Genomic DNA, 26,053 nt, shown 5'->3' on the forward strand with positions numbered 1-26,053 from the left:
TTTTTTACCAATATTTCCAAGAAGAGCCGGCTTAGCCATGGGTCTGTTTGGTGGAATAGTTAAAAGAACTGGACTCATACAATGCAAGACAAACATGTAGCCACAAATGGACTGATCCTGGAAACACTTCAGAGGGGTCATCCTTACCCTGGCTGCCATTAGACATATTCGTAGTCATAGACATAGAACCTGGACTCACAGCCATTTTTCTCCTGCCACATGACCATTAAAAATCAGGGCACTAGGGACCAGGCATAGAGGTGCAAGTGTTTAAACCCAGCCAAGGCAGATGGATCTCTGTTATTTTGAGACCAACCTGTTCTACATATTGAGAGACCCTGTCTCAAAACCCAAAGCAGCAACAACAAAGTTAGGGCAGCAGAAGAGAGAGGTGGCTTTGTTTTCAGCTAGCCATCTTATCAAAAGATAAGCAACCATGGGTGTGCCATCTTTAGAAATCTGTGTCCCCACTCACCCCGTCTGCCGCCTTGAAGCACTCCCAGACTGTGAACATGAGCCACCTTGCTGGAGGCTTATGCTTCCATTACTGCATTACCATTGTGCTGGGGTGTACTGTACAATGGATATGGTGAAACCTTCAGAACTCTTCGCTGCCTGGTCATGTATGCATACAATGTGGCGAGCATGGAGTCACTGGTGCATGGGAGATGGTGAAGTCTATGAAAATCCATTCTTGTTTCACAGCACAGTGGTTTCTCTTGCTTGCTCACTCACTGGGCCAGGCTCTATCTACTCTGCCTGTAGCTGGGTTTCTTGGCCTCAAGACTGCTGACATTTGGGGCAAAGTGAATACTTACATCTGGAGACAGGACTGCCTATGAATGGTGGATATTTAGCAGCTTCCAAGCCACACCCTGCTAAGTGCACATCCAGGAGACCCCACCAGATGTCCTAGAAGGCAGTCACCTCACTGGGACCTACCACACTGGAACTCAGCTCTGAATGTGGCCTGGCTGGTCTCTTAGAATAAAGTGGGATAGGGACCCATCTGTGACAGATATCAGGAGAGCTCTTAGGTCTGTGACCCAGACATTTTCCTGGGAAAATGCATGATGCACTTGCATTTTCTCATCTTTACAACTGAGTATCTTCTTCCAGCCATTGCAGATGGGGACCCAGGCAGCATCTCTCAGAAGTGTGCACTGTCCCTGTTTGCCTGCACAGCCTCCAGGCCAGCACTCTTCTTCCTGGCCGCAGCTCATGCCGAAACATTCCAGTGCAGGCTGGTCTAGTCTACACTTGACATACCCACCTAACGCTCAAGTACCATGGTCTAACCAGCAAGGTAGCGTCTCATCATGCCACTTAATACAACCCCAGTTTAAAGGAGATACTTGGGACCCCACATCCTAAGGGAGTGTCTTGGAAGAAGAAACAGAAAGAATGTGGAAGCTGGAGGGTTGAGAGTAGTCGGGTGAGATTCTGCTCACTGATGTGGGTGTTAACACTGATGAACTCACTGCAACTGAGAGGGGAGATTAGAGATGGCCTCCAGGCCCCACCCCATATTGAGGAGTACTGGCAGCTGGAGGTGCTGGAGGAGGGTGTGTCTGGATGACCCCCTACCCGTGTGCATACGGGCAGGATTAATTGGACTTAATGGGTCATTAAAAAGAGAAAACAAGGGCAAGAAATAGGGAAGGGGACTTGTTGGAGGATATGAGGAGAGTTGAAGCGGGAAACGGGTAGATATTGTCATGCATGTAAGTCTTGAGAATAAAGAAAAATTGCTATTTTTTTAAAAAGCTAGTATTAAAAATGAAGAAGAAAGTGAGGGATAATTCAGGGACACAAGCAGACAGACCCACAGACTCACATTCTATAACATACATTAATGGGTGGTTGAAAACAGATGTGTTTCCAGAGAAATGGGAGAGATGCTGCTCACAGGGAGATAAGATGTAAGAGTGTAACAGCCACACCCTGGTGGAACCTTGTTTGGGATTTTGATGAGTTTAAACCAATTTTGTGAACGTTCTCTTTGAGATAATTAGGAGTGTTCTCGTTCTACGAGATGATTTAATTCTGAAGGAATGATAATGGGAAAATAATTGTGTTGCTAGCAAATCTTCCCAGCATGCCCTTTAATCTGTCATTTGGCCACCTCCACTGGATGGATGTAGGAGGGATGGGGTAGGGGGTAACTCTCAGAAGTCTACCTCTGAAATGCAAGATGAAAGTAGTGACTGGGTCAGGGGTCAGGCGTTGGGATGCAGGATGCAGGGATGAAAATGAGAGTTTTCAGCACAAGCGAGTCGATGGTGCATCCACTGATGGAGAGTGGATATAGGACTCTGAAAATGTATTTCCATGTAAACTATCCTCTAATGGAGTCAGCGGGCACCATGGTGTGTTGGTTAATGCCAATCAAGGGACACTCCAGAGAAACATCTCCATTTGTTACCTTTGCCAATGGCTGAGTGTAAGTTCAGGTACCAGTGTGAATACAGCACTTGAAAGAGATGCTATGTAATTTGGTGTTGTGTACTGTTGCCTCCAAACAGAAACATCAACAGAAATGGCCTCATGGTGACAGATGACAGGTGGTTGAAATCAAATACTGAGCGGTTGAGTTTTGAGTGTCTCGTACCTTTTCTGTGTGGCACATGTGAGGCAAAGTCACTACCACTGAATTTCAGCCTGATCCCTTTTGTATTTTTGAAGGTTTATTTGTGTTATTTTTAATTATGCATGTGTGGAAACAGAGGGAATGTGCACATGAGGGCAATGCCCCTGGAGGCCAGAGGAGGGCGAAAGATCCCTTGGATCTGAAGTTACAGGTAATTTGTGAGCTGCCTGGTGTGGATACTGGGAATTGAACCTGGGTCCTTTACAAGATTAGTATATGCTCTTAAGCACTAAGCCATCTCCTCACCTGTTTTTGTAATTTTAGTGTGAGATGGGATCTCATGGAGTTCTTGGGGCTGGCCTTGAACTCATCCTGTAACCCTGCCTCTGCCTCCCAGAAAAATGAGATTACATGCCGTGCCCCCCAGGCTCAGCTCCTTTTCCCTAATTATTCAATCCTAAGTGTATTAGGTTTATAGCTGGATAAAGGATTGATCTAACAACTAGCCTGCAAAATTCCAAACCATCTAGCAGGTGCCTGTTTCACGCTGTTTAGCTTGTGGTGTGGGGAGGCAGAGTGGAAGTCTGAGAAGTAAGCCCGTTGAAGTTGTGCAATGGTGCATGTATGGTTAATGAACTTCTTATACCAGAGTCTGCAATGGAGTTGGGGAACCCACTGCTGAGGACCAGAAGCAATGGAGCTTAACAGTGTTGGGAGCCCTGCTGTTCTCCAGCTCCAGATTTGCCTCAGAGATATAAAGACCTGCTGATAAAGAAGTCACTGTTAACTCAAGATAGAAGCAAATATGGGGAAGCCACAGGCAATGGTCCAAAGGGGATAATACAAGATAAGCTTATCAGGACACAGAAAGATGCTTAGTTAGAAACACCTTTGGCTGTACCTGCTTCCACCTGAGAGGTGAGAAGCATGTGCTCAGACAGGCTGGCTGTGGTCACTGATGTAAATCAGGGACTGAGTCATTCCATGGGCAGGATAAAGAGTTGGGATTCGGTAACTTTAACATATGTACACCAGTATACACACACGGGCATGTACATGCACACACAGGTACACATATGATACATGTAGTCCATGCACATGACATATAACTCATGTTTATACACATGCCTATGTATGTACCCATATACATCTGTGCACACCATACACGCATGGGCTTCTTTTTAGGATACACAGGCATAACCAGGGGACATTTCATGCCCTGGAACCATGCTTAAACTCCTCATTTTCTCCACCTTGGTTCCTGACAGAAGTGGACAATCCATCCTGTCAGGTCATTTAAGGACGGTCGAGGACACTGGCAGAGTAGGTGAGGGAGTAAGTCCCCACCTGGAACACGCAATACCAGATCAGAACACGGCAGCCTGTGGAGGGTGACTGTGTTCATGGGGTTCCCTGTGGGAGAAGGGAAGTGGGAAAACAGCCCCCACGACTGAGAGCAAACCATGACCATGTACATGACTGGTGAATGTACATGACAAAGTTGAGATAAAGGTGGGTGGCGTGTGTCTGTAATCCTGGCACTTGAGAAGCTGAGGCAGGAGGATTGCTGAAAATTCCAGGCTAGTTTGGATCACAGGCTGAGACACTGTCTTGAAAAGATGGAAAGGAGGGAAGGAGGGAAAGAGGGGAAAAGGAGAAAGGGAAGGAAGGGAAGGGAAGGGAAGGGAAGGGAAGGGAAGGGGAGGGAAGGGAAGGGGAGGGAAGGGGAGGGAAGGGAAGGGGAGGGAAGGGGAGGGAAGGGAAGGGGAGGGAAGGGGAGGGAAGGGAAGGAAAGGAAAGGGGAGGGGAGGGAAGGGGAGGGAAGGGGAGGGGAGGGAGGGGAAGGGAAGGGGAGGTAAGGGAAGGGAAGGGGAGGGGAGGTAAGGGAAGGGAAGGGGAGGGGAGGGAAGGGAAGGGAAGGGAAGGGAGGGGAAGGGAGGGGAAAGGAAGGGAGATAAATGGGAAGAAAAGAATTGCCTGTCCTGAGCCATATTCACAAAAGTCTGCAATTTTAGATCTTATTATTACTGCTTGCCAGAGAAAGTGAGCTTGCTAGTAGCCACACATGTTAACTTATGAGATCTATGAATAAGTTTTTTCTTATTTCTACTGTCATATATTCATTTCAAAGTGCATTCACATAAAAAAAAAAACATTTTTCATTACTGAGTAGATAGTTGTGAAATGACTTTTCTATAGTAGAGAGATTGGTGATTCCATAAAAAGTATCAAATAAATGCAATCATAGAGAGCATGTTACTCACCAGCAACTTGGGACTAGAACCTGAGTGGTTCTCTTGCAGAGAGCCAGGAGGAGGCTGTATGTATGCCACCTTCACTAAGCATTGGGCCCTGTCACCCTGCTTGACCTGCAGCATGACTTTACCAAGCTCAGAAGAGCTGCAGGGGCACCAGTGCCTGTAGTAAGAGATCACTCTGCCTGCACCCTTTGCACTGACCGCACCATTGGGGGTGGGGACAGGTGCATATGTGACCTGGGGGGAACTAGGTCTGGGGAGGGGACCCTGGAGCTCGATTGATTTCTGGACAGAGACAAAGGACATCAGGAGGCATCCTTGGACTGGAACCTGCTAGCCATCATCTGTCTCTGTTGTAAGCTATTTCTCCCTGAATAAACATCTATTCAGCCTGTTTTCCCCTCCCCCGATCCTCATCTTTCCACTTTAAGTGCCACTTAATTCACACATTCAGCTGGTCCTTCTTGGTGTTCTGAATTATTGAAACCCCAAGCCAGCCCCACCAACCCCAGCCTGTCAGCTTCCCAGAAACTCTGCCAGGTTAGTGGCGGCTGTGGGTACGAACTCACATGCCCTCCTGCAGTGGGAAGACACATCTTCTGCTCTCTGCCCTCACATGCAGTGTATGCCTGCTGCAAGGATCCCTCCCTCCCTCCTTAGCTGCAGCTGCCACCAAGTACAGGAAGCAAGAGATGCTTCTGTGACAGCACCTGGAGCCAGGCTCTCATCCTGAGCATCCATAGACTCTAAACCGGCTGCTTCTACCTTGTAGTGACAGTTGTCTTACATCTAGGAGTCAGACAGGGTGGGGCAGCTGCAGTGGGGGCTTGCTTCTTCCCTCACATACTGTAGGGCAGCTGTGACACAAAGCCACACATGGGTGACTGGCATCCTTGGGAATGCCTTCTCTTCTGGTACATTGGGAACTGAAACCAAAGGTATCAGCAGATGTCCATTGAGGCTGTGTAGCCAAAGCTGTGATGGCTAATACAGACTCACCTAGGAGGCACAGCCCCAGGCATGCCTGTAAGGTTAACTGATGTGGCAAGACCCACTCTGAATGTAGGTTGGCACCATCCCATGTTCTTCATCAAAAGGAGAAAGTGAGCTGAGCACCAGCATCCATCACTCACTGCTTCCTAACTGTGGATGCCACCTGACCAGCTGCCTCATGCTCCTGCCATGATGGACTGTACTTCTCAAACTATGAGCCAAATGCTCCCTTCCCTTAAGTAGCTTTTGTTGGATATTTAGTCCCAGCAATGAGAAAAATAACTAATATAGATTTGCCCTGGCATTTCTTCTTGGTGAGTGACAGATGTGTTTACTTGCACACACATATGAATGCTGTGTCCTTTGTTTCCAACTTCCCCTTTGTGAGGATACTGCTTATTTGGATCTGACCCACCTTTATGACCCTGGTTTATTTTATTTTTTTCCAGACAGGATTTCTCTGTGTAACAGTTCTGGCTTTCCTAGAGCTTGCTTTGTAGACCAGGGTGGTCTCGAACTCACTGAGATCTGCCTGTCTCTGCTTTCCAAGTGCTGGGATTAAAGGTGTGTGCCACCATCATCTTGCTTATGACCACATTTTAAGTAAGTTACGTCCACAAAGACCCTTTCCTCCTTTGTGTGTGTATATAGTGAGCATGTGTTCATGCATGGTTTTTGTATGCATATGGGCATATGCATGCAGGTATCTATGCATGTGTGTGTGTTCACACACGCAAAAAATCTGAAGGTTGATCTCAGCCTGATCCATCTTCTTCACTGAGGCAAGGTCTCTCAATCAAACCCAGAGCTTACTGATAATGATTGGTTTTGCTAGCCAGCTTGTTCTGGGGATCCTCCATCTCAGCATTCCCAGGCTGGAATTATGGGAGGGATCCCACACCCAACCGCATTTACATTGCTTTCTTAGGATCTGAATTCTGGTCCTCATGCTTCTATGACAAGAGCTTTAATAGCTGAGCAATCCCTGCAGTTCCCTCTCCCCCACCAAGACTCTTTATGAATGAGACCACACACTGAGAATCCAAGGCTAGGACTCAAACACATGATAGTGGGATGGATGGTGTACTCCAAACAGCACTCAATGATATGGTTTTACTTTCTGGAGTACTCTGTCTGAGGTTTAGATCAAGGTCCCCAGGGCCTAAGATTGAGTGGTACCCAAAAGTATCCTTGTGCCTCACAGAGGCTCATACCACCCAGCAGAACTCAGCAGCATCTAGAGGAAGTGTTACACATGGAGGTTACAAATGACCAGAGGGAAATAACTCAGGGTTGGAAATTAGCTGTTCAATGTTCAAATGTGTACTGAGCATCGATTTTCCCTAAGAACACTTAATCACCCCTTATTACATATTGGGAAAAGACGGGTAAAGCTATTGTTTCTAGCCAGCAAGAACTGAGCAAGATCGCAGGCTGTGAGCATGCAGGATGGATGTGTGAACCCTGCCCAGTTAACTATAGCAGGGCTGGGTGTGCCACCAAGGTGAGGCCCCTGCCTGGATGGTGTCAGAAGGCATCCCAGCACCCAGCCTGTGCTGAGAAAGCACCGAGCTCAGCACAGCCATTGTAAATAACAAGTGATAGCTCTGATCCCCAGTGGTCAGCAACAGCAGTCCCACAAATTGGGGCACATGGAACCAGGACATAATCTGCTTCCCAGTGGCAGAGAGGTGCTAGGGCCATGAGCCTCCAAGAGTGTCGTCGGTTCCTCTTCTAGGAAGGATGAGGCTGCCCTGTGATAATAGTGTACCTTTAAATATTGTCCATCAAATGCTCGTCTCCTTGTGCTAAGTTTGCTTAACAGATGGATTTAATATAAAACTTAAGTGTGTGTGTGTGTGTGTGTGTGTGTGTGTGTGTTGTGTGTGTGTGTTAAGGGTTGGATCCCCTGGAACTAGAGTGACAAGCAGTTATGAGCTACCGCATGGGTGCAGAAAATGAACTTGGGTCCTCTACTAGAGCAGTCTGTGCTCTTAATCACCATGCCATCTCTCCAGCCCTGAGTTATATTGTTTTTCTTGATTTCCTGTATGTTTGGCTCTCACTCATTCCCAGACTCCTCTAGCTGATCAGATCTCATGACATATTCATTCAGACCACAGACATTAGAATCTCGTTTTCTGGCTGACCCTTCCTCTGTGGTGAAATTTTGCCTCCTTGTGGGAGGAAGCTGAGACTCTTTACCTGACTTGGGAAGCTGACAAGTTACAAGATTTGCAAAGCTGGTCCCCAGATTTACAAAGCAGTAACAATGTCTGGGGAGGACAGACTCTTCAGTGGAGCTGCCTGAAAGGTGTTCCGAGACCTCCAAGGGTGCAGCTTTCACGAGTTATCATACAATCTAGGCGGCAGGGGTGATGATTGAAGCAGCCCTTGAGTCATTTGTGCTCTGGTCAGTCACCCCCAATAAACTCATGGGTTCATGAAGCTAGACTAGCAAGGAGTCTTTTCTTTGTCACAGGTACCCTATCTGCAGTGAATAGACATTTGTTCACATTTCTATGAGAAGTCAGTGTTGTTGCTGGGAGTCTCATAGGCTCTTCCTGCTCTGTGCCCCAGGTGCTCTGTTGAAGTCTGGACCTTGTTCCCTGTATCCCACCATTTCCTCCCTGGCTGGATGGAGCACCCCCCCCCCCGTGTCGTTTTCCAAGCCCGGACATAGCGAGTACATGTTTTGAAGGCTCTAATGTATGGGGACTCTGAATCTTTAATTAGGCTGGGCAGAGTTCAGGTGGGAAGTCCCTCCTGCTCGAACTATTCCAGTCACTTCCATGAGGCTGCCATGGACCACCCCTCTCCACTCTGCTGCTTGACTCTTGTCCTTAGTTTCACTTCTGTATCTGTGATGAAACGCTCTGACTAGAAGCAATTTTGGGGGCCAGTGAGGTTTATGTGGCTTACGACCCCAAGTCACGGTCCGTCATGAAAGGAACTCCAGGCAGGAACTGGATGGCAGCCCAGCTTGCCATTCCACACAGCATTATCCCCACCAAGGTACTCATTTCACAGACAAAGCTTGGTGGGAACCATGGGGGATGCTGGCTGTGGGCTGACAGGCTCATGCTCAGCTAGCTTTTAACTTAGGAATACCTCCCCAGTGCCGCCCACAGTGGGCTGGACTCTCCTACACCAATGAGTAAGTACAGTCTCCCCAGATATGCCCACAGCTCAATGGGATCCTTCAAATTTCTCAGCTGAGGCACCTGGATGACTCTAGGCAGTTTCCAGTGGACAGTTAAAGCTAGCCAGGACAACCTTGTCCTCCCTGTAGCTCCCCTCTGTGTACCTCGTAATTGAACATGCTCTGATCATGTGGCTTGTTATTACCTGTTGTACATATAGTCTCCTAGTCTCTTCTAGTCTGAAGTGCATGCTCTTTTAGAAGTTTTGTGAGTTAATTCATGAGCAAACTTCCAGGGTTCCCCCCGCCATCTCCCAACTCTGTTATTCACATGTTAAATTCCAATGTGACTTTCTGAGTTATTCCCTCCTATGTCTTCATTCACTTTGTTTTTGCATCTTGCCCAAGCATTTGACTCCATGTTTGGGGGCTAGAGAGATGGCTCGGGGGTTAAGAGTGCTGTCTGCTCTTGCAGAAGACCTGGATTCAGTTTCCAGGACCCACATGGTGATTCACAAGCATCTATGACTCCAGTTCCAGGGGATCAGATGTCCTCTTCTGGCCTCCTTGGGCCAGAAGTACTCACGTGTACTTACCCACGCACAAACATCACCAATAAATGATTTCTTTACCTTCTTGGTAGATCTACATGCCGAGATCATGTAAAACTTTATTGTGTGGTTGAGGGAATGCCCTAGTATGTTCCAGCAAGTTCCATGATTCCCTAGGCTTGGGAGAGGGATTCCCTTACACCTCCATGTGTGGTTCCAGCAGGACCACTGCCCGGTGCACCTTGATGGCTGGCAGCTGAGTGGGGCCTAACACCTCTAAACGCTCAAATCTGAAATGTGACCCTTTCTCACCTCTCCATCCACAGAGCCAAGGTGAAGAAGGGGGTGAATATTCTGACCGCACAGACCAGCGAACCTCGGCAATGGGATGTAAGACAGGAGGTGGGCAATGGAGGGAAGCACACCACCACCTCTGTGGCCTGCCAGCGCCTGGGCCCTGGGGCACGAAATAGGTAAGTAGGCCCTCTGGGGCACTCTGATTTTGCATGTAACTTTGTATGGCTTCCTCTTGATCTCTGCTGGCCTAGATGTTAAACCCAGGACCTAATGCTCACTGGAGTACCAACTGGCCAACCATGCCTGTCAGCAGCATGCATCCGTTCTAGCTTTGTGCTCTTTGAGCACTGGGACGGACAGGACCTCACCCCTACTTTGTCACCTGAACTGTTTTTGTGAGTTATCAGAAGATGCTGTGACAAAATGTTCAGTCCTGCACCCAGAGTAGATTTAATCACTGGTGAGAAGGAACAGAGGGAAGGAGGTGATAAACTGTGAGGCTAAGAGTAGGCTGGGTGAGGCTGTCCATAGACACTATGGATTAACCCTGAAGATGTTTGTTTTATGGCTATGAGAACAGTGCACCTTCTGTTTTGGAAAACAAAACTCAGGTACTTGAAGGCATCCTGTTACCTGCTGTGAAGATGTGGGCTCATCTCTTTCCAGGGTCTCATATACAGAACATCCATAGTAAGTCATCTGTCTTAGAAGTTTAGGATCATAATATCCACTTAGAGTTTTAGGATTTAGAGTTTTCATTTATATAGGAGACATTTGTTTTTGAGGCATGGAGGGCTACTGCTTACGGGCTTGCTCCCCATGGCTTGCTCAGCCTGCTTTCTTATAGCATGTAAAACTAACTTGACCAGGCATGACTGGGACCTCCCACATCAGTCACCAATCAAGAAAATGCCCCCACAGATAGTCAGTCTAATGTAGGCAACCTCTCAACTGAGGTTCCGTCTTCCCAGATGACTCTAGTTTGTGTCAAGTTGACAAAAAATTAACCAGCACAATGCACCTTCCACCTCATAATGCATATTATATTTGATCCTGTCTTAATGATTGCTGGCAAAAGAGTCTTAAGTCATTATAAAAGCTGTATCTGGGAGAATGGCTTTCTGTTACTCTGTAGGGTAAGAAGAAATGGGAGGGACAGAAAGGGGAGGCTATTGGGTGTAGTGAAGTATGTTCGGAGCACATTATATACTCGATGAAAATGGCTTTGAGTCTGTAAGGCACATGGTTTGCTTGTATTAATAGAGAGGCCGATGGCATTCAGTATGAGCTCAAATATCTCCTTAAGAGACATTCAGGCTGACTCGTGCGCTTTCTAGCTGGAATAGAGCTTGGTTCTCCTGTGCTGGCTTGCATGCAATTGCTTAACAAAAGAATTGCTTTGCCAACCTGGGTTGACATAAAATGCCTTTATTAAACATTGAAAACCCTTCTAAATTTGGCACCCCAGCTGTTTCTCTGACACGTTCAGTTTTTGCTTAGGTCGGTAAAACACAGCCACAGGAGTTGACAGGTTCCTATGAGCTGTCCGTGGGTCGATGGTATCAGACTTCAAAGTGGCTGGCATCTCTGGCATCTGAGTTTGATATCTGAATGGCAAGTGTTAATCATACATATGAATGGAGTACCACGTGATAACCATGTGACATTTCCTTGTAGGCTGTAGTCATTTTGTGTTGTTGTTTTGTTTTCTGACAGAAGTGTGCTCCCTTGTTAACTTCTTCTTTAAGTGTGCTTTCCTGAAGAAATTTAGATATAGGAAAGGAAGATACAGTTATGAGGCATATCTCATAACTTAAAATGCTGCCATTAAGCAAAACTTGTCCATATTGTTTATGGGTGCCTTATTCTTAGGTCCAGGGAGCCTCTGCAGGCCCCTCCTTTAATACCCAACCATGACAGATAGCTGTTACACTATATAGCTCCTGCCTTCTGCTCCAGCGATCGCCATGATGACCCCTGGAAGACTTTTTGAGCACATCCCAGAGGCTCAGTCTTCGATCTTGCGAAAAAAAAAACATGGCCAGAAAGAAATGTGTGCCTAGGTCATTACTTACAGAGGAGGTCGGAAGACAAATTTAAGCCTTCCCAGTTGGTTTCGTGTAAAATCTAATTACCACAGACAGTTAAGGAAATGAAAGCAGGTGTGTTAATTAACAGATAGTGAACTTACACATGTAAATAGTTCTTTGCATCTGACACAGATTAAGAGGCAGATGAGATATTTGTTGGAAACTCTGAAGAGCCATGTGGTCAGCCCTGTGTGTTCTGAGAACCCGAGGTGAAGGCTGGTGTGTTCCTTTGAGGAGAGTGCATAGCTTTCAAGAGGATTTTGTTTAAAATTATTTTTAAGTTATGTATGGGGGGATTCGTGTGTACCGCACCACTTTCTTGTGCCCACAGAGGCCAGAAAAAGCATCTTAGAGCCACTGGAACTGTAGTTGCAGGTGGTTGTAAGCCATCATCTGGGTCAGGTCATCTGCAAGAACAGCCAGTGCCTTTAGCAACTGATCCATCTCCTCAGTCCCACTTTGGAAGGTTTTGGCAGAACACTATGCACCATTTGCAAGATAGCTTCACTTTAGATTCTAGACAGATGTACTGCCACCGGCTAGACTCAGGGTGGTCACAAGCAGGTGTGTGTGGTGGAAGGAACCTGGCTGTGCCTGCCTGGCCTCAGTTTCCCTAAGTGACATATGAGAAAGTGATATCCTCCTTTAGCAGCCTTGCTATGGGAGGACCAATATCCTCAGTGTGTTCAACCTTGTGTTCCAGTTTGTGACAGCCAGGCTCTCCCAATAGCTGCCACTCAGCCACGGGGACAATATTTATACAGTAAGGGGCAGGCACACACCATGAAGCATCCACCAGCTACTAGAAAGCTTTGTCGTCTGTGCGACATTGATGTGTCCCCTTTCACACCCATTCCTCACTTGGACCCTCAGAAAGCCCTGTAAGGCTCTCCACTCCATGCTGGGTAGGTGACACTGACTGAGAGCCACACCTGATCTCAAGTACCCAAAGGGTGTGGAGCTCTTGAGCCAGCTTTCTGAAGTTCACATGAAGCATTAAATTTGTCTAACACTGTATGAAAAAATCATCCAAAGGCTTGGACCGTAAAACAATATGCCTGCTAAAGTGTGTGTGTGTGTGTGTGTGTGTGTGTGTGTGTGTGTGTGTGTGTAAGCCAGAAGATGACCTTAGTTCTTGTTCCTCGGATAACCATTCACATTGTTTGAGACATGGTTTCTCATCAGCCAAGTAGTTGACGGGACAGCCAGCCCCAGGGATTATCCTGGGTCCTTATCCCCAATGCTGGAATTACAAGCACAGGCCACCATGCCCACCCTGTTTTTTCACCATTCCTAGAGATCAAACTTAAGACTCTTGGGCTGAGCCACCCCACCCCAGCCCTAGCAGCATACCTTTATAGCCTCTGAGTAACTACGTAGCCTACCAGAATCTTCTGCTCCAGGTCTCGAGGCAGGCACCCACCTGAGTGTCATCCAGGGTCTAAAGCCTTACGTGAAGGAGGGCCATGCAGGGGGAAAGGTCCTTGTCTCTGCTTATAGATGCTTGTCCTTGTCCTGGTTAGACTTTTTGTCAGCTTGACCCAGGCCAAGGTCAGGGTCATCTGAGAATTCTTCCATCAGACCAGCCTGTGTCCAGACAAGCCTCTAGGTACATGGGAAGGTGTGGCATCTGTCACCCATTCTGCCTGTCGTTGCCCTGGGTCTTTGTGTTCATTCCCTGTGGCTGTAAAAAGTCACCACAGGTGTGATGCCTTAAAATGGCGCGATTTTATCTTCTGAAAGTTCCTGAGCTCAGAGTGTAAGTGGCCTCACTGGGAATTGATACAGTGTCAGCAGGGCCACAGAGTCAATCCCTCCCCTTGTCTTCTAGAGCCCTCCATCTTGTTTCCTAGCTTGTGGTTGACCCTCACCTACAGAGCCTCAGCCAGTCATCGCTTTCCCGAGCTTCAGAAAACCCTGTTCTATACACATATTTCCAAGTCGCCTTGACCTCTAAGCACTCCACGATGTTATCAGACCCCCACTAAACAATCCATGTTAATTCCGCTATCCCCTTCAAACCTGCTCAAAACTGTTAGTTGCCCTTCACCTGCAAAGCTGCTTGCCTTTCAAGGTAGTACAGTCACCATTCACACAGACTTTTGCATGTGAACTTACTGCCTGCAGCAAAGAGCCTGCAGTACTTCCACAGTCCTGAGTCACCGAAACGCTGGAAGGGGACACCTGGTCCAGGGTATGCACTCAGGTCAGCTGCTTCATCCACAGTCCCCACCGGGGAAGCTTCCTGGACCTCTGAAGAAGCCGGACAGAGAAAGGTCCCCCATGCCTAATGCTGCCCTGAGCATGGGAGCTGGCCTCCCTAGCCAGTCCAGCAGAAACAGACAGCCCTCTTTGGGACATGTGTACCAAGTATTCTTGCTTCAAGGACAAACTCAGTCAATTATCTGAGGATCCTGTTGGCACAGAATCCCCCCATCTTCGTGATTTGTGGCTGCCTGCAAGAGCCTCTCAGTGGGATGCTGGCTGGTGGCAGTCAGAGAAGCTGAGAGTGCTTTGCGCCTTTGCCTTTGGCTCTTGCCATGTCCCCTGTGAGCGCTAGCAATTAGGAGAGCTGCCTGTTGGAGCCATGGAAGCTGCAGCTGTGTTTCTAGATCTCAGTCATTTCCCAGAGTTCTGACTCATAAAAGAGGATTTGCTGGGGCTGCTGGGGCTAAGGAGGGGGCCATCAGCAGAGCGCCTGCTGTGTAAGTGTGAGGTCATGGGCATGGTGGCCTGCACCTATAATCCCACTGCTTTCTGGCCGGTCAGCCTAGACTAATTGGGGAACCAACACACCGGTAAGAGACTCATGATTTAAAAAAAAAAAAAAAAAGTGGGTCCAGTCAGAGGATCCAGAGAGAGTGGTAAAGGCACTTGCTGCCAGGCCTAATGACCCAAGTTCAATCCCCAGAACTTGCATGGTAGAAGACACATGCACGCACACACACACACACACACACACACACACACACACACACACACACACACACAGAAATTGTTCTCTGACATCTTCACAGAGACAGAGGCAGAATGGAGACAAAGAGAGGCAGAAAGAGACACTGAAATCTGTCCCAAATATGAACCCAGTACTGGCATGTGATAGGCCACACACACACACACACACACACACACACACAGTCAGCTTATGGTGAGGCTTGGTGGTATGTGGGCGAAGAAGGGATACTATTAGTAACTCACTCAGTGACACTCCTGTGTTCTCTGGACATGCAGTTACCTCTCATCTACCACAGGGCTCTATCACAACAGCTCATTGTAAGTCAAAGCTGGATTTAATGCACCCACTCTCATCAGATTCTGGCCCTCCCAGGATCTCATTTACACTTATCTGCTTCCATAAATATCTGGTTTCCAAATACAGTCACATCAAGGTAGGGGCTTCAGTATACAAACAGGGGCTCACAATCTAGTCTCCACTGTGAGGTTGCCCCCTCATCCCACAGTACCTTCCCTGGAGCACAGCTCCAGGCTAAAGGGTCCCTTTTGACCACTCTTGCTGGTCACTGGAAGGACCCAGGGTGTTTGTCTTCCTCGGTTACCCTACCTGTGAGGTCAGGCATGGGATGGGAAAGCCCAGCTCTGTCCCCATACTTGCACAACACCAAACATTGCATGACACCAGAGAAAGCTCACCATAGGGGCAGGCTGGAAGCTGAGACTTAAAGAAAGAAAGGAAAGAAAGAAAGAAAGAAAGAAAGAAAGAAAGAAAGAAAGAAAGAAAGAAAGAAAACAGCCCTTACTGGACCTCTTCCCTGTGTTGGGGCCATTTTCTTCTCTCTTGCTTCCCATTTTCTTCTGGGGAGAAAATAAAAATTCTTCCTTAATACATCTCATTCAAATGATTCCCCATCCCAGAGTTTGCTTCTGGCAAACCCAGCCTGGGACTCAGGATCAGAAGAGCTTCCTACCGCCTCCCCTGGGGAAGCAACCACCTCTCAGATGAAGAGTTGGGAGAGAAAACTCACAAAGACAATATGGAGCACTGTCTCCCCTTGCCCAAAACCTCCCTGAAGAGCTGTGGGATTCAAGGACTCAAAGCCATTTGCCAAAATCTTCCAACCCAGGAAGACAATTTGTACCTGAGCCATCCTATTTACTTTGTGGCTCCTCCCCCTCCTCCTTTTTTGAAAGCATCCTGAACATCTCTGCTCTCAAGCAAAGTCAGCTAGCAACCTGTAAGAGAATCTCTCATACTTCAAGTGTGAGACTAATGCAGCAATTAACACTGGGTCCAAGTCTTTCCCGATCAGAGCCACATGACTCTAAGTGAGTTGGGCACGAGGCAGAGGTCTCTGTGTGGCTTCGGGGAAAGAGTGGGAGTGTGGGGGTGAGCAGGCAGCAGTGGACCTGAGTCAGAACTCACTCCCTTGATGCTCTCTGCATTTCTTCCTTCAGAAACATCCTACATTTAACTGTGGTCCCCCCTTTCATCTTCTAAATCTTTGTTCAGATCGCAGTGTCCAGGACAGTCCTGCCTAAGCAGCTAGGGATCAATTAGGCAAGTGCTTTCTCTGACCTGGAAGAATGACCTCCGGGTGACAGAAGAAAAGAAGGAACCTGGCTCCCCAGGACTCCAATGTGGGATTTTCATCCGAAAAGTCCAGCATCCCCTAAGCCTTGCCTTCCAAGTCTATTCTTCAGGGGAAATGCCCAAGCAGAAGGTTGTTCTTGAACCCAGTGGGCACTCCTTGAAATGAATGGGGTTCAGTTGCTGGAAGATGTAAGCCTTGAGGTCATGCCCTAGCTGGCAGATGCTGCGGGTCACGAACACCAGCTGCAGGAATCCTGACCCAGCCGAATACCTTGACATAACGCAGCTAACTTCTGCACTTGAAGTTTCCTTTTAAGGCTCAGCTGTTAAAGCATTACTGTTAAAAGCTGTCTCCCATACAAGCACACTGCCTTAAAAGCACACACTGCAGTAACAGAAATACTCTGTGTATTTCTTAGCGTTCAGCAGCACGCAGGACAGGCCCCCATGTAGTCCCTGGGGTCTAGCATTTTACAAAATGTGCACATTGTTTCGCTAAATCTTTCCGACAGCCTCCACTATCAAAGTCACATGATCAGGCACGTAGATAAAGAATGAAGGTGCTTAGAAGGATCAGGCACCCAAATGGAATGTATAAGTAAGTAACTAAAAGTGTTTTCTTTCAAAAATAGCTTTACTGTGTACAAGTGACTGGAGAAAGGGTACCTCAGTTGCATAACTAAAAAGGAGCAGACACAAATACAATCAAAATATAAAAATCGGGGCTGGAAAGATGGCTTGGTGGTTGAAAGTGCTTGCTTCTCTTGCAGAGGACCAGAATCCCCATGGCAGCTCACGACTGCCTGTTGTAGCTTCAGTTCTAGGAGATCTGACTCCCTCTTCTGGCCTCATTGGTCTCCTGAACACACACGATGCACATACCTGCCCATTGAAGCACACATAATTTAAAAAAATAAGTAAATCTTAGCTGGGAAGTATTGGTGCACACCTTTAATCCCAGCACTCTGGAGGCAGAGGCAGGTGGATCTCTGTGAGTTTGAGGCCAGCCTGATCTACAAAATGGGTTCCAGGAGAGCCAGTGCTGTTTCACAGAGAAATCCTGTCTTGAAAAAACAAAATAATAAATAAATAAACCTTAAAGTGACTCCTTTAACAAAAATCATAAAATATAAAAACTGTGTCGCAGTCCAATTTGGTAGTGCTAGCAGCAGAAGGCCATATGTTTGCTATTTGCTGAGAGATAAAGAGACAGATAGAATATGAATTTGAATATGAATGAACTTGGAAAGGCAAAGCCCAAGCCTGGTGACCAACTCTAATGGAATAAGGCTGAAGGAAGAGGCTAGGAGTTGAGGATTTGTTGAGAGAATCAGGCAGGGGTTGGCATGATGTAGATGTTCAGGACCTGTTCCAGAATAGCCCAGAGAACCCGAGAGAATCCGAAAGGGACACACTTTCATCTGCAGGGTTTCTTCTTCATCAGAGATAGCAAAGCCCTTTCAGAAATGGGGGTATTTGAGGTGTGCCCCATGGCTGCTGTCATGCAAATCTAACCTACAGATCTATGGTTCAGCCCCTCAGAAGCTTGGAACTTGGAACTTCAGAACCATGGACAGGGAGCAGTGTCCTGCTGGGAGGTGGGTAGACTATACCTGCTCCCGCTCTGGGCACATTGCAGAGGGAGATGGACTGTGTATGCTTACACAGTGTGTGACCTTTCAGTTTCTAGGCCTCCCAGGTGGGAATGCATGATGCCCTGTGTGACCAGAGCACCAGGGGTTTCTAGAGCAGCTAAAAACCCTCATTGTCATACCAAACCTACCATACTATAAGACTGGCCTGGAGTCACTGTGTCTCACACTGGCCTTAAACTCTTCTTCGTCCTCTTCAGAGCTGGGATTACAGGTAAATGCCAATACACCCAGCAGCTCACCATTTTAAAACCACTGTGCTTGTTCAACAAAAGGCTCATTGTTCAGGAAGCCAGTTCTGCAGTCAGTAAACCCTATGCAAAAGCAGCCAGCCAGGCGCCTGCCACAATAGAGCCCGTTTTCTCCAGGAAGTTGATTATCTGTAACTTCCAGGTAGGGAGACTGCCTGAAAAGTCATCCTGGAACAAGACTTCTTCCACTTTCTAAGCAAGGGACTTACGAAATGAGGCCAGTGGCTTCAACGGCTGAGCCACATCCAATTTTCACCATGGGAGCCTTCCTAAACAGAGGACAGACATCCCTTCAAAATGTAAACATGTGTGATCTCTGCTCCCTCTTCCCCAGCCACATCCAGCTTTACTAAAGTGCCAGTGGCATGGGGCAGGCTATTCCTTCCTACCTGCCCTTTCTGGTGTTGAGTGGCAGGTCAGCTAGGTTCTCAAGTGATCTTGGGGGTAGACCTTCTGGGGTTACTGTGCATCCATGGAACACAGCATGAAGGACTTGCCATTCTCCCCTCTTCCTCTGTCATCATCAGCCCCTGGTACCCCCATCCCCCTAACTGAAGAGCATAAAGCTTCAGGGTCTACATGCTGCAGGGGAATGATGTAAATCAGGCAGGTAATAAACGAGAAGGGCTTTCCCGAAAGCAAAAATCATAGAAAATGGTAAGTAAAATACCCATTAGCATTCATTTAAGCGGTCTCAATTGCCTGCCTTAGAGCTAGCTGTAGGAGGTTATTTGGTTTTTTTTTTTTTTTTTTTTTTTTTGTTTTGTTTTGTTTTTTTGGGTTGTTTTTTTTCTGAAGGATGCTAGAGTATGAGTGAGCTCAGGGCTGCTTACTGGAAACAGCCGTTTAGGGAATGATGTAGTAAGATAATCTGCTTTCTCCTGAGGGAAATTGACCACCCTGTGTCCTCTCTCAGAAACAACAAACAGCCACACATTAAGACCTCCATCCCAGTGGCATCTTGGGCTCTCAAAGAAAGAAGTGTGCCCCCCCCACTCCCGAGATGCTTGTCTGGATGTACAAACAGGTTGCTTGTCTGGGTGTACAAACTGTGCAATTTTTGGTGTAATCTTCCCTCCCTCTTACTTGAAGCATACATTGGACCACCAGCTTCCTGAACTCTGGGGAGGTTTGGTGCAGAGTAGAAGGCTAGCATGGTGGAGGCTGCTAAGGTGCCCTGTCATTTGTAGAGAGTAAATCATTTAAGAGGATTTGCTAGAGATAGCTGAGTGTGGGAGCTGGGAAAAGTGGAAGACATGTCATCGAAGAGTCATAGTTTCTGGAGGGCCCATCCGCATCTCAGACTGATGTCTGAAGGGACCACAGGGATTTCTCAAAGGTTGTGCAAGCCCCTGGTTCATCATCTGGTCAAGACTCACTACAGTAAAGGAAATGAGTTTCCCCCAGTTAAATTAGGTGCATCTAGAGAGATACTGGGGACTAAAGCCAGTGCTCATGGCCTGGCACTGTGGAACTCACAGTGTGGTAAGCCTAAGACATGATCACTGCAGCCTGTGCACATAGAGTGTTAGCATAGCCTACTTTTGAGTGACAAGCTTGAAGGTGTGACTCAGTGGGTCGAAAGCTGGCCTCGAATGTACCACATATAAATGGGGCATTCTGGTGCATGCCTATAATCTCAGTACTCAGAAGCAGGGGCTGGAAGAGCAAGTCTACCATCCTCCACTTCCACACTGAGGTCATGTTTCGCTATAGTTTTGTGAAGTAGACACCCTCCCTATCACCAGACCATATACCTTTCTTCTCACTCCTCACTGGGAGGCCATATCTGACCCCCTTCCATTGGAGCTTGATAGGCCTCTGATTGGCTAATATTCCTCAACAGAAGTGGGACCAAATGACTTTTGAAGCTGAGCTATAAGAGAACCCTAAGTCCACATCTAGGCAGTCCGATCACTCTGAGGTCTCCATGTTGGGAAGAAGTCCAGCCGTACATTATGAACAGACCACAGGGAGGAACTTTGAGCTTTATAAAGGAAGAAATGACATCCCACTAACTATCCCCTCATTACTTCAGCCTCTGCTCTATCTGGAGTCCCTGTCTGACCATGACTGAGGTAGGGGTTGGTGGGAGAGGAAGGACAACCTAAAACAACCCCAAACGGCCTAGATAAACCCTTCTAGAATTTCTGATTCACTGAAACCACAAAACAATGAAATGATTGCTTGAGTTTTATTCCTTAGTTTTTTGGGGGGCACAGGAATATAGACCTGAGACCCCAGGAATTCAGAGGTGTTACATGTTTGCCAAACTCACACTGATACTAATGGCCCAGTGCATCCCCTTCCATCTTATCCTAAGTAATTCTCCTACTCCTCCAGGAAGAGATGCTAATTGGTCCGACGTCTTATACCAAGGACCCAGAGTTACCTCTAGAAGTCAGTTGCTTTGTTCAATGGACTTCTTGGGCCAGTTGCATGGCCCAAGCCCCATGACTAGATGGAGCATTTATTCTTTCCATTCCTGCCTCAGCCTGGCAAGTGGTTCCCTGTGAACACTAATATGGTATTAAGTTGGTCCCTCTCAGCATCTGCCCTGAGCTGACTTGTGTCAAGTTATCAAGCAGCCATCTCTAATGATTTTTAGGGAGGAGCTCTTGTGTGCAGAGCCTTTCAGATCTGGTTGATTTCCTAAGAGACCAGCTTACCTGGGGCCCCAGGGGAGGTACTCACCTGAGGCCATGCCCTGCTTTCATGTCCCTGTGACCACAGCACCTCACAGAACCAAATGAAGAGAGGAAAAAGCTCCTTGGGTTCCTGGCTTCAGAAGGTTTGAGTCCATTATGACAGAGAAGCCTGGCAGCGTTCTTGGTGTGAGCTTGAGGTCAAGGCACCTCATGTCAGGACAGACAGGAAGCAAAGGGTGAGAGCAGAGAGGGGCTGGGCTTTTTCCCTCAAGGGCCTATCCCTAATAACCTGCGAAGGCCCTGCCTCCTTAAAGTTTCAGAGTCTCCCAACAAAGTGCCACCTGTCCCCATCAGACTTGTCCAGCTAGTGACTGTATGTATAGAACCTCTCTCAGTCCCCAGGTGGTCCTTAACTTTTGCCCCTGGTAGAGTTTCAGTAGCTGCTTAGATCTAGAGTTTGTCTTGTCTCTGCTTCCGCAGGACCGAGATTACAAGAACACACTGCTGAGACCTGTTTTGTTTTGTTTCACGTGGGTTCTGGGTGGGTTGACTCAGGTCCCCATTCTTGTACACAAAATGCTTTGTTGACTGAGTCATCACCCCAGTCTTCAGTTAGGAATGGGTTAGGAATGGACTCTGTGGGGCATTCAGACATGCTATTAAAATATTATTTCAGCCGGCAAAAGCAGTACAGCTCTGCCAACCTTGAAACTTGCTGGTTACAGGATGTGTGGACCTCTGCCATCCTTATTTATCATCCCATGGGACTCAGAAGCCTGCAAGGATACAGCAGTTGCCTGAAACCTCAGACCATAAAGTGTCTTCTTGTGTTGATTTTGAATGTGTTAGATCTTACACGAAGGTAGTTGCCTTCATATGACACTAGGTTTATATGAAAATCTCAAAGTGAGGCTGGAATCGTTATATCTGAATTCATTTATCAAATAATGATCCAGTCTCTGGCAAACCCTGAGGATATCGAAGCTCATATGACAGGCCTGCATGCCAAGCCTCAGGACATTGATTGGTCTTCAGAAAGATAGAAAGTGATTGGATAAGCAAGTCCACTAGAGAAATGGTGTGTGTTACTACGTCCCAGAAAGGAGCATATTACTGAAATATGGGTCAATTGCTTGCAAGCAAGGCCTCATTTAAAGTGGTGTGAATTAAAGAGAATCTATTCCATGCTACAAACCCAGGGTGGTTTGGCTTCTTCCTGTAATGCCCTCTGCAGCTGCATTTCTGCTACCATGCACTCGGAAACCAGTAGGGGGCGTCCTGTGCTCTAGCACTCAGCACCCACTATAGCTGTTTCTCGGCCGACATGATCCAACATAGCCACAGCAACCAAAGATCAGAGTTGGCCAGGCAGAGGCAGGAGAAGGGGATGCTTCACTATGGGGACACTTGTCTCTATCCTAACAGGAAACCTTTAAAAACGACATTAACAGGATGTTGTCACAGTCATGTTTTTGTACAGGCAAATGTCTAGAGAATAGATTGGGAGATGAAGATGACATGGGTGGCCACTTAGACATGGCAACAAGCCAACATAAAAATACTGGCTATGTATATGACCCTCTGATCTCTATACTACTCAGAGTCTAGTCACCAGAGATCAGGAACCTCAGGGACTCGCTCCTTAATCACCATACACCCTGGCCCTGTCACCTGATGCCAAGACCCCCCAGACTCCCCTAAGGTGGTAAATGCTTTAAGTCTTTTCTCAGAAGAAAAGTTAACAACACATTCAAATGGAATAACATAAGCAGCCTATGCTTCCTGCAGAGAGGTTATTTTAATAGCTTTGAATTGGTCCTCCAGACCTCACACTCTTGTCAAAGACAGAGTGACAGGTCATGCCGAAAAAGCCATTCGTGCCTTTCCTAGGTAGCCGAATAACTCTTTCCTTTCTGTTCCCGGTATCACATTAATTCTTCATAAGTGGTCCTTACTATTCCACACTTGTTCTGTCTCAAGTGCGGCATTTTCTCACCAGCAGTGTATAAATTAGGCCAGCTAAATGGCAGAGACAACTCATCCATCATGCCCTTAATTTTCTACCTTGGGAAGAGGCACTGATGCTTAAATAGGGATAACGGCAAGTCACCCTGGCTCTTCCTGGGCTGCTGGGGCCCTGTCTTGCACTACCCACACAGACAGGTGTCTGTCAGAGACCAAGGTACTTACTACGTAGATGGGGGTGGGTTCCGATAAAAGGGATGTTTCTGTGACAGAGAGACAAGCCTCCCTTTCTTCCATTCTAATGCCTACATTCTCATAGCAACTCTACTCTGCAAAGATGTCAAGTGGTCTGACTCCATTCACTGTGTTCCTACACCAAGCCTAAAGAGTAGCTATGCTCACCTCCACCCCCACTGAGAAGTCCAGCCATTGGGATTAACCATGCAGAGCCAGGAAACCTGCCTCCTCTTCTATTTAAGGGACACTGAATTTGCACTCACTGTTTCTCATGAGAACATGACATGCCCACAGCCACACCTTGCTGCAAGAGAGGTTGGGAGATGTCAGCTTTGATCCTTGATTGTTACATTACAAGCCATCAAAGTACAAAGGAACAGTAGCTAAGAGTGTCTTCCACAAGCAAGGCTCTAATAATATGGAATCTAAAGGTAGACAATGGGTCCTGTGAGACAGAAGATTGGCTGTGAGATCAGAATCTAGGTAGTTCACTGAGGGCTGGCTGGTAAGGTGGTAGTGGTGGTGGTGGTGGTGGTTGGGAAACAGACAAGGATGGCTCAGCAGTTAAAATGATTGCTATACAAATGTGAGGACCAGAGTTAGGATCCCCTAGAAACCCATGTACATGCTAGGTGGGTGGGCATAGCAGCCCACCTCTAATTTCAGCCTCAGAAGGTGGTAATGGGGTAGGGGTCTCCTCCAGAGCAAGCTGGCTGCCAAGATGAGTCATGTCTGTGAGCTCTGAGTTTGAGAGACCCAGCCTCAATGAGAAAGGTAGAGGAGTGATGGAGGATGATTCTTAACCTCAACCATAGGTCTGGCATGCACATGCAGCCACATGTATGCAAAAACAAACTGTGCATGCACACATACATAAACGCACACCACAAACACACATGGAAGAAAACTGGAGAAGGAAGGGAGTCATCAAGTCGGGAAGTTGAGGGCTCTAAAGGACACATGCATCCTTCCAAAAGTTTCTGGCACTTGGAAGGGCAGTCATGGTGAGCACTAGAAGGGATTGCATGGCCAGGGCAGTTGTGGCCCTGGGGCCAAGAACTTGTCTGTGCTCCTGCTAACAGTGACAAGAGCTGCTGCTCAACCCTCAGCCCTCCTCCCTTTGCCACTACCTTCCTGACAAATGCTGTGTCTTTTCTGGGCCAGGTAAGAAGGGACAGAAGATCCTGGTTCCTCTATGTCCTTAGAAGGGTCACTGTTAACTCTCTAGGTTCCCTGTCTGTATTAGTTACTTAACTTGCTGCTAGGACAAAAACCCAACAGAAGCCAGTGTCAGGGAGGATGAATTCTGACTCACAGTAGGTGCAGTCCATCATGGTGGGCAAGTCATGGTGGGGAGGGAAGTTCTAGCTATGGTGACAGGTGAGATGGTCATGTGGCATCCGCAGTCTCAAAGCAGAGAGAGATGGATGCTGGTGCTTAGATCACTTTCTCCTTTTTGTGTGGTTCAGAGGATGCTGCCACCCACAGGTTCTGTGAACTACATCTAGATACTTCCTTAGTGAGACATACTCAAGGATTGGTCTCTAGGCTCAACTAGATCCTGTCAAATGGTAGCCAGTGTTAACTGTCACACATTCTATAAAAATGTGTGTGTGTGTGTTGTTCCTAAGGTGGGAATAACAACTTCTTAAAATCCCAGCATGGAGCAGAGGGGTGGCTCCTCTGTTGGCACCTGATAGTTGCTGGGAGAAGGAAAGTCAGTTTCCATCAACGGTGTGCCCCCTGGTGGTTTGAGCATGCTCTAGTGAAGACCGCATATCCAAGAGTATATGGGTAGCAGGTATTGTATTCAACACAAAGTTGGGTGGATACTGAAGGGATTGAGGAGAGGAGTGGACATGATCAAAATGCATCGTGTAAAATTCTTAAAGAACTCATAAAAATGAGAAAATAAGATGAAATATTTGTAGACAAAAGAAATGGAACTCCTAGTGCTGTATATTAGCGGGAAAGGTTCAGGGGAGGGTTACGTTTTCTAATACCATCCATTGAATTGCTGGAAAAATAGACATTCATTTCCCAATGCTGGAGGCTGGAAGGTCAAAGGCAGGGAGCCTGACATCCCATTGTCAGACCAAGCCAAGCAAAATTCTAGGGTACATGCCTGTAATCCCAGTATTCAGGGAAAGTGGAGGCAGGAGCATCTAGAGTTGAAGGCCAACCTGCGCTAGAGAGGTAGACTCTGCCTCAAAGCACCTAGGCTGAAATGAAGTGGATCTGCCAGACTTGCTTCTTAGCCCACCAGTCCAACAGCATCCACCCTGACTGACTACTATGAAGCATTTATTCTCCATAGGGACTCAAGCCTCATCACCAAGGGACTGAGATTCATTAGTCCCCAGCTTTGGGGGCCTGAGTCTCATAAGCAAACAGTATAGGGCTGGAGAGATGGCTTGGTGGTTAAGAGCACTTGCTGCTTTTGCAGAGGACTTAAGTTCAATTCCCAGCACCCACGGGGAGACTCGCAACCATCTGTAGCTCCGGTTCTAGGAGATCCGATGCCCTTTTTTACAGCTATTGTATGCACATGGTACACACACATACATACATGCAAGAAAAGCGTATACATAAACATAGGCATAAAATTAATATTTTAAAAAACACAAAAATTTAAACATAGTTGAGATGGGTTCCCCAATGTGAAGTCAGTGCCCACATTTGTCATGCAGATTTCTCTGAGCTTTGGTTTCCCCGCCTCTGAGAGAGAGGCGGTATCTCCCGCTCCACGGGGTCGATGTCAAGAGCAAATGATTGGCATGGTTCCAACGCTTGGCCAATAGTCAAAGTGTAATTGGGAAAGTCAAGGTTT

The 26,053-nt window shown here is 47.2% G+C and overlaps 1 protein-coding gene across 1 annotated transcript in view; it reads left to right on the top strand.

Moving 5' to 3' along the window:
• Tmem132c (transmembrane protein 132C) overlaps positions 1-26,053 on the top strand; it is a 281,145-nt gene that overhangs the window by 182,750 nt on the left and 72,342 nt on the right. The window contains exon 3 of the mRNA XM_051205006.1: positions 9,861-10,007. Coding sequence (XP_051060963.1) covers positions 9,861-10,007 — 147 coding nt within the window. The remainder of the gene's footprint in view (positions 1-9,860; positions 10,008-26,053) is intronic.

The sequence above is a fragment of the Phodopus roborovskii genome, unplaced genomic scaffold (assembly GCF_943737965.1).
Source record: "Phodopus roborovskii unplaced genomic scaffold, PHOROB, whole genome shotgun sequence".
NCBI lineage: Eukaryota > Metazoa > Chordata > Mammalia > Rodentia > Cricetidae > Phodopus > Phodopus roborovskii.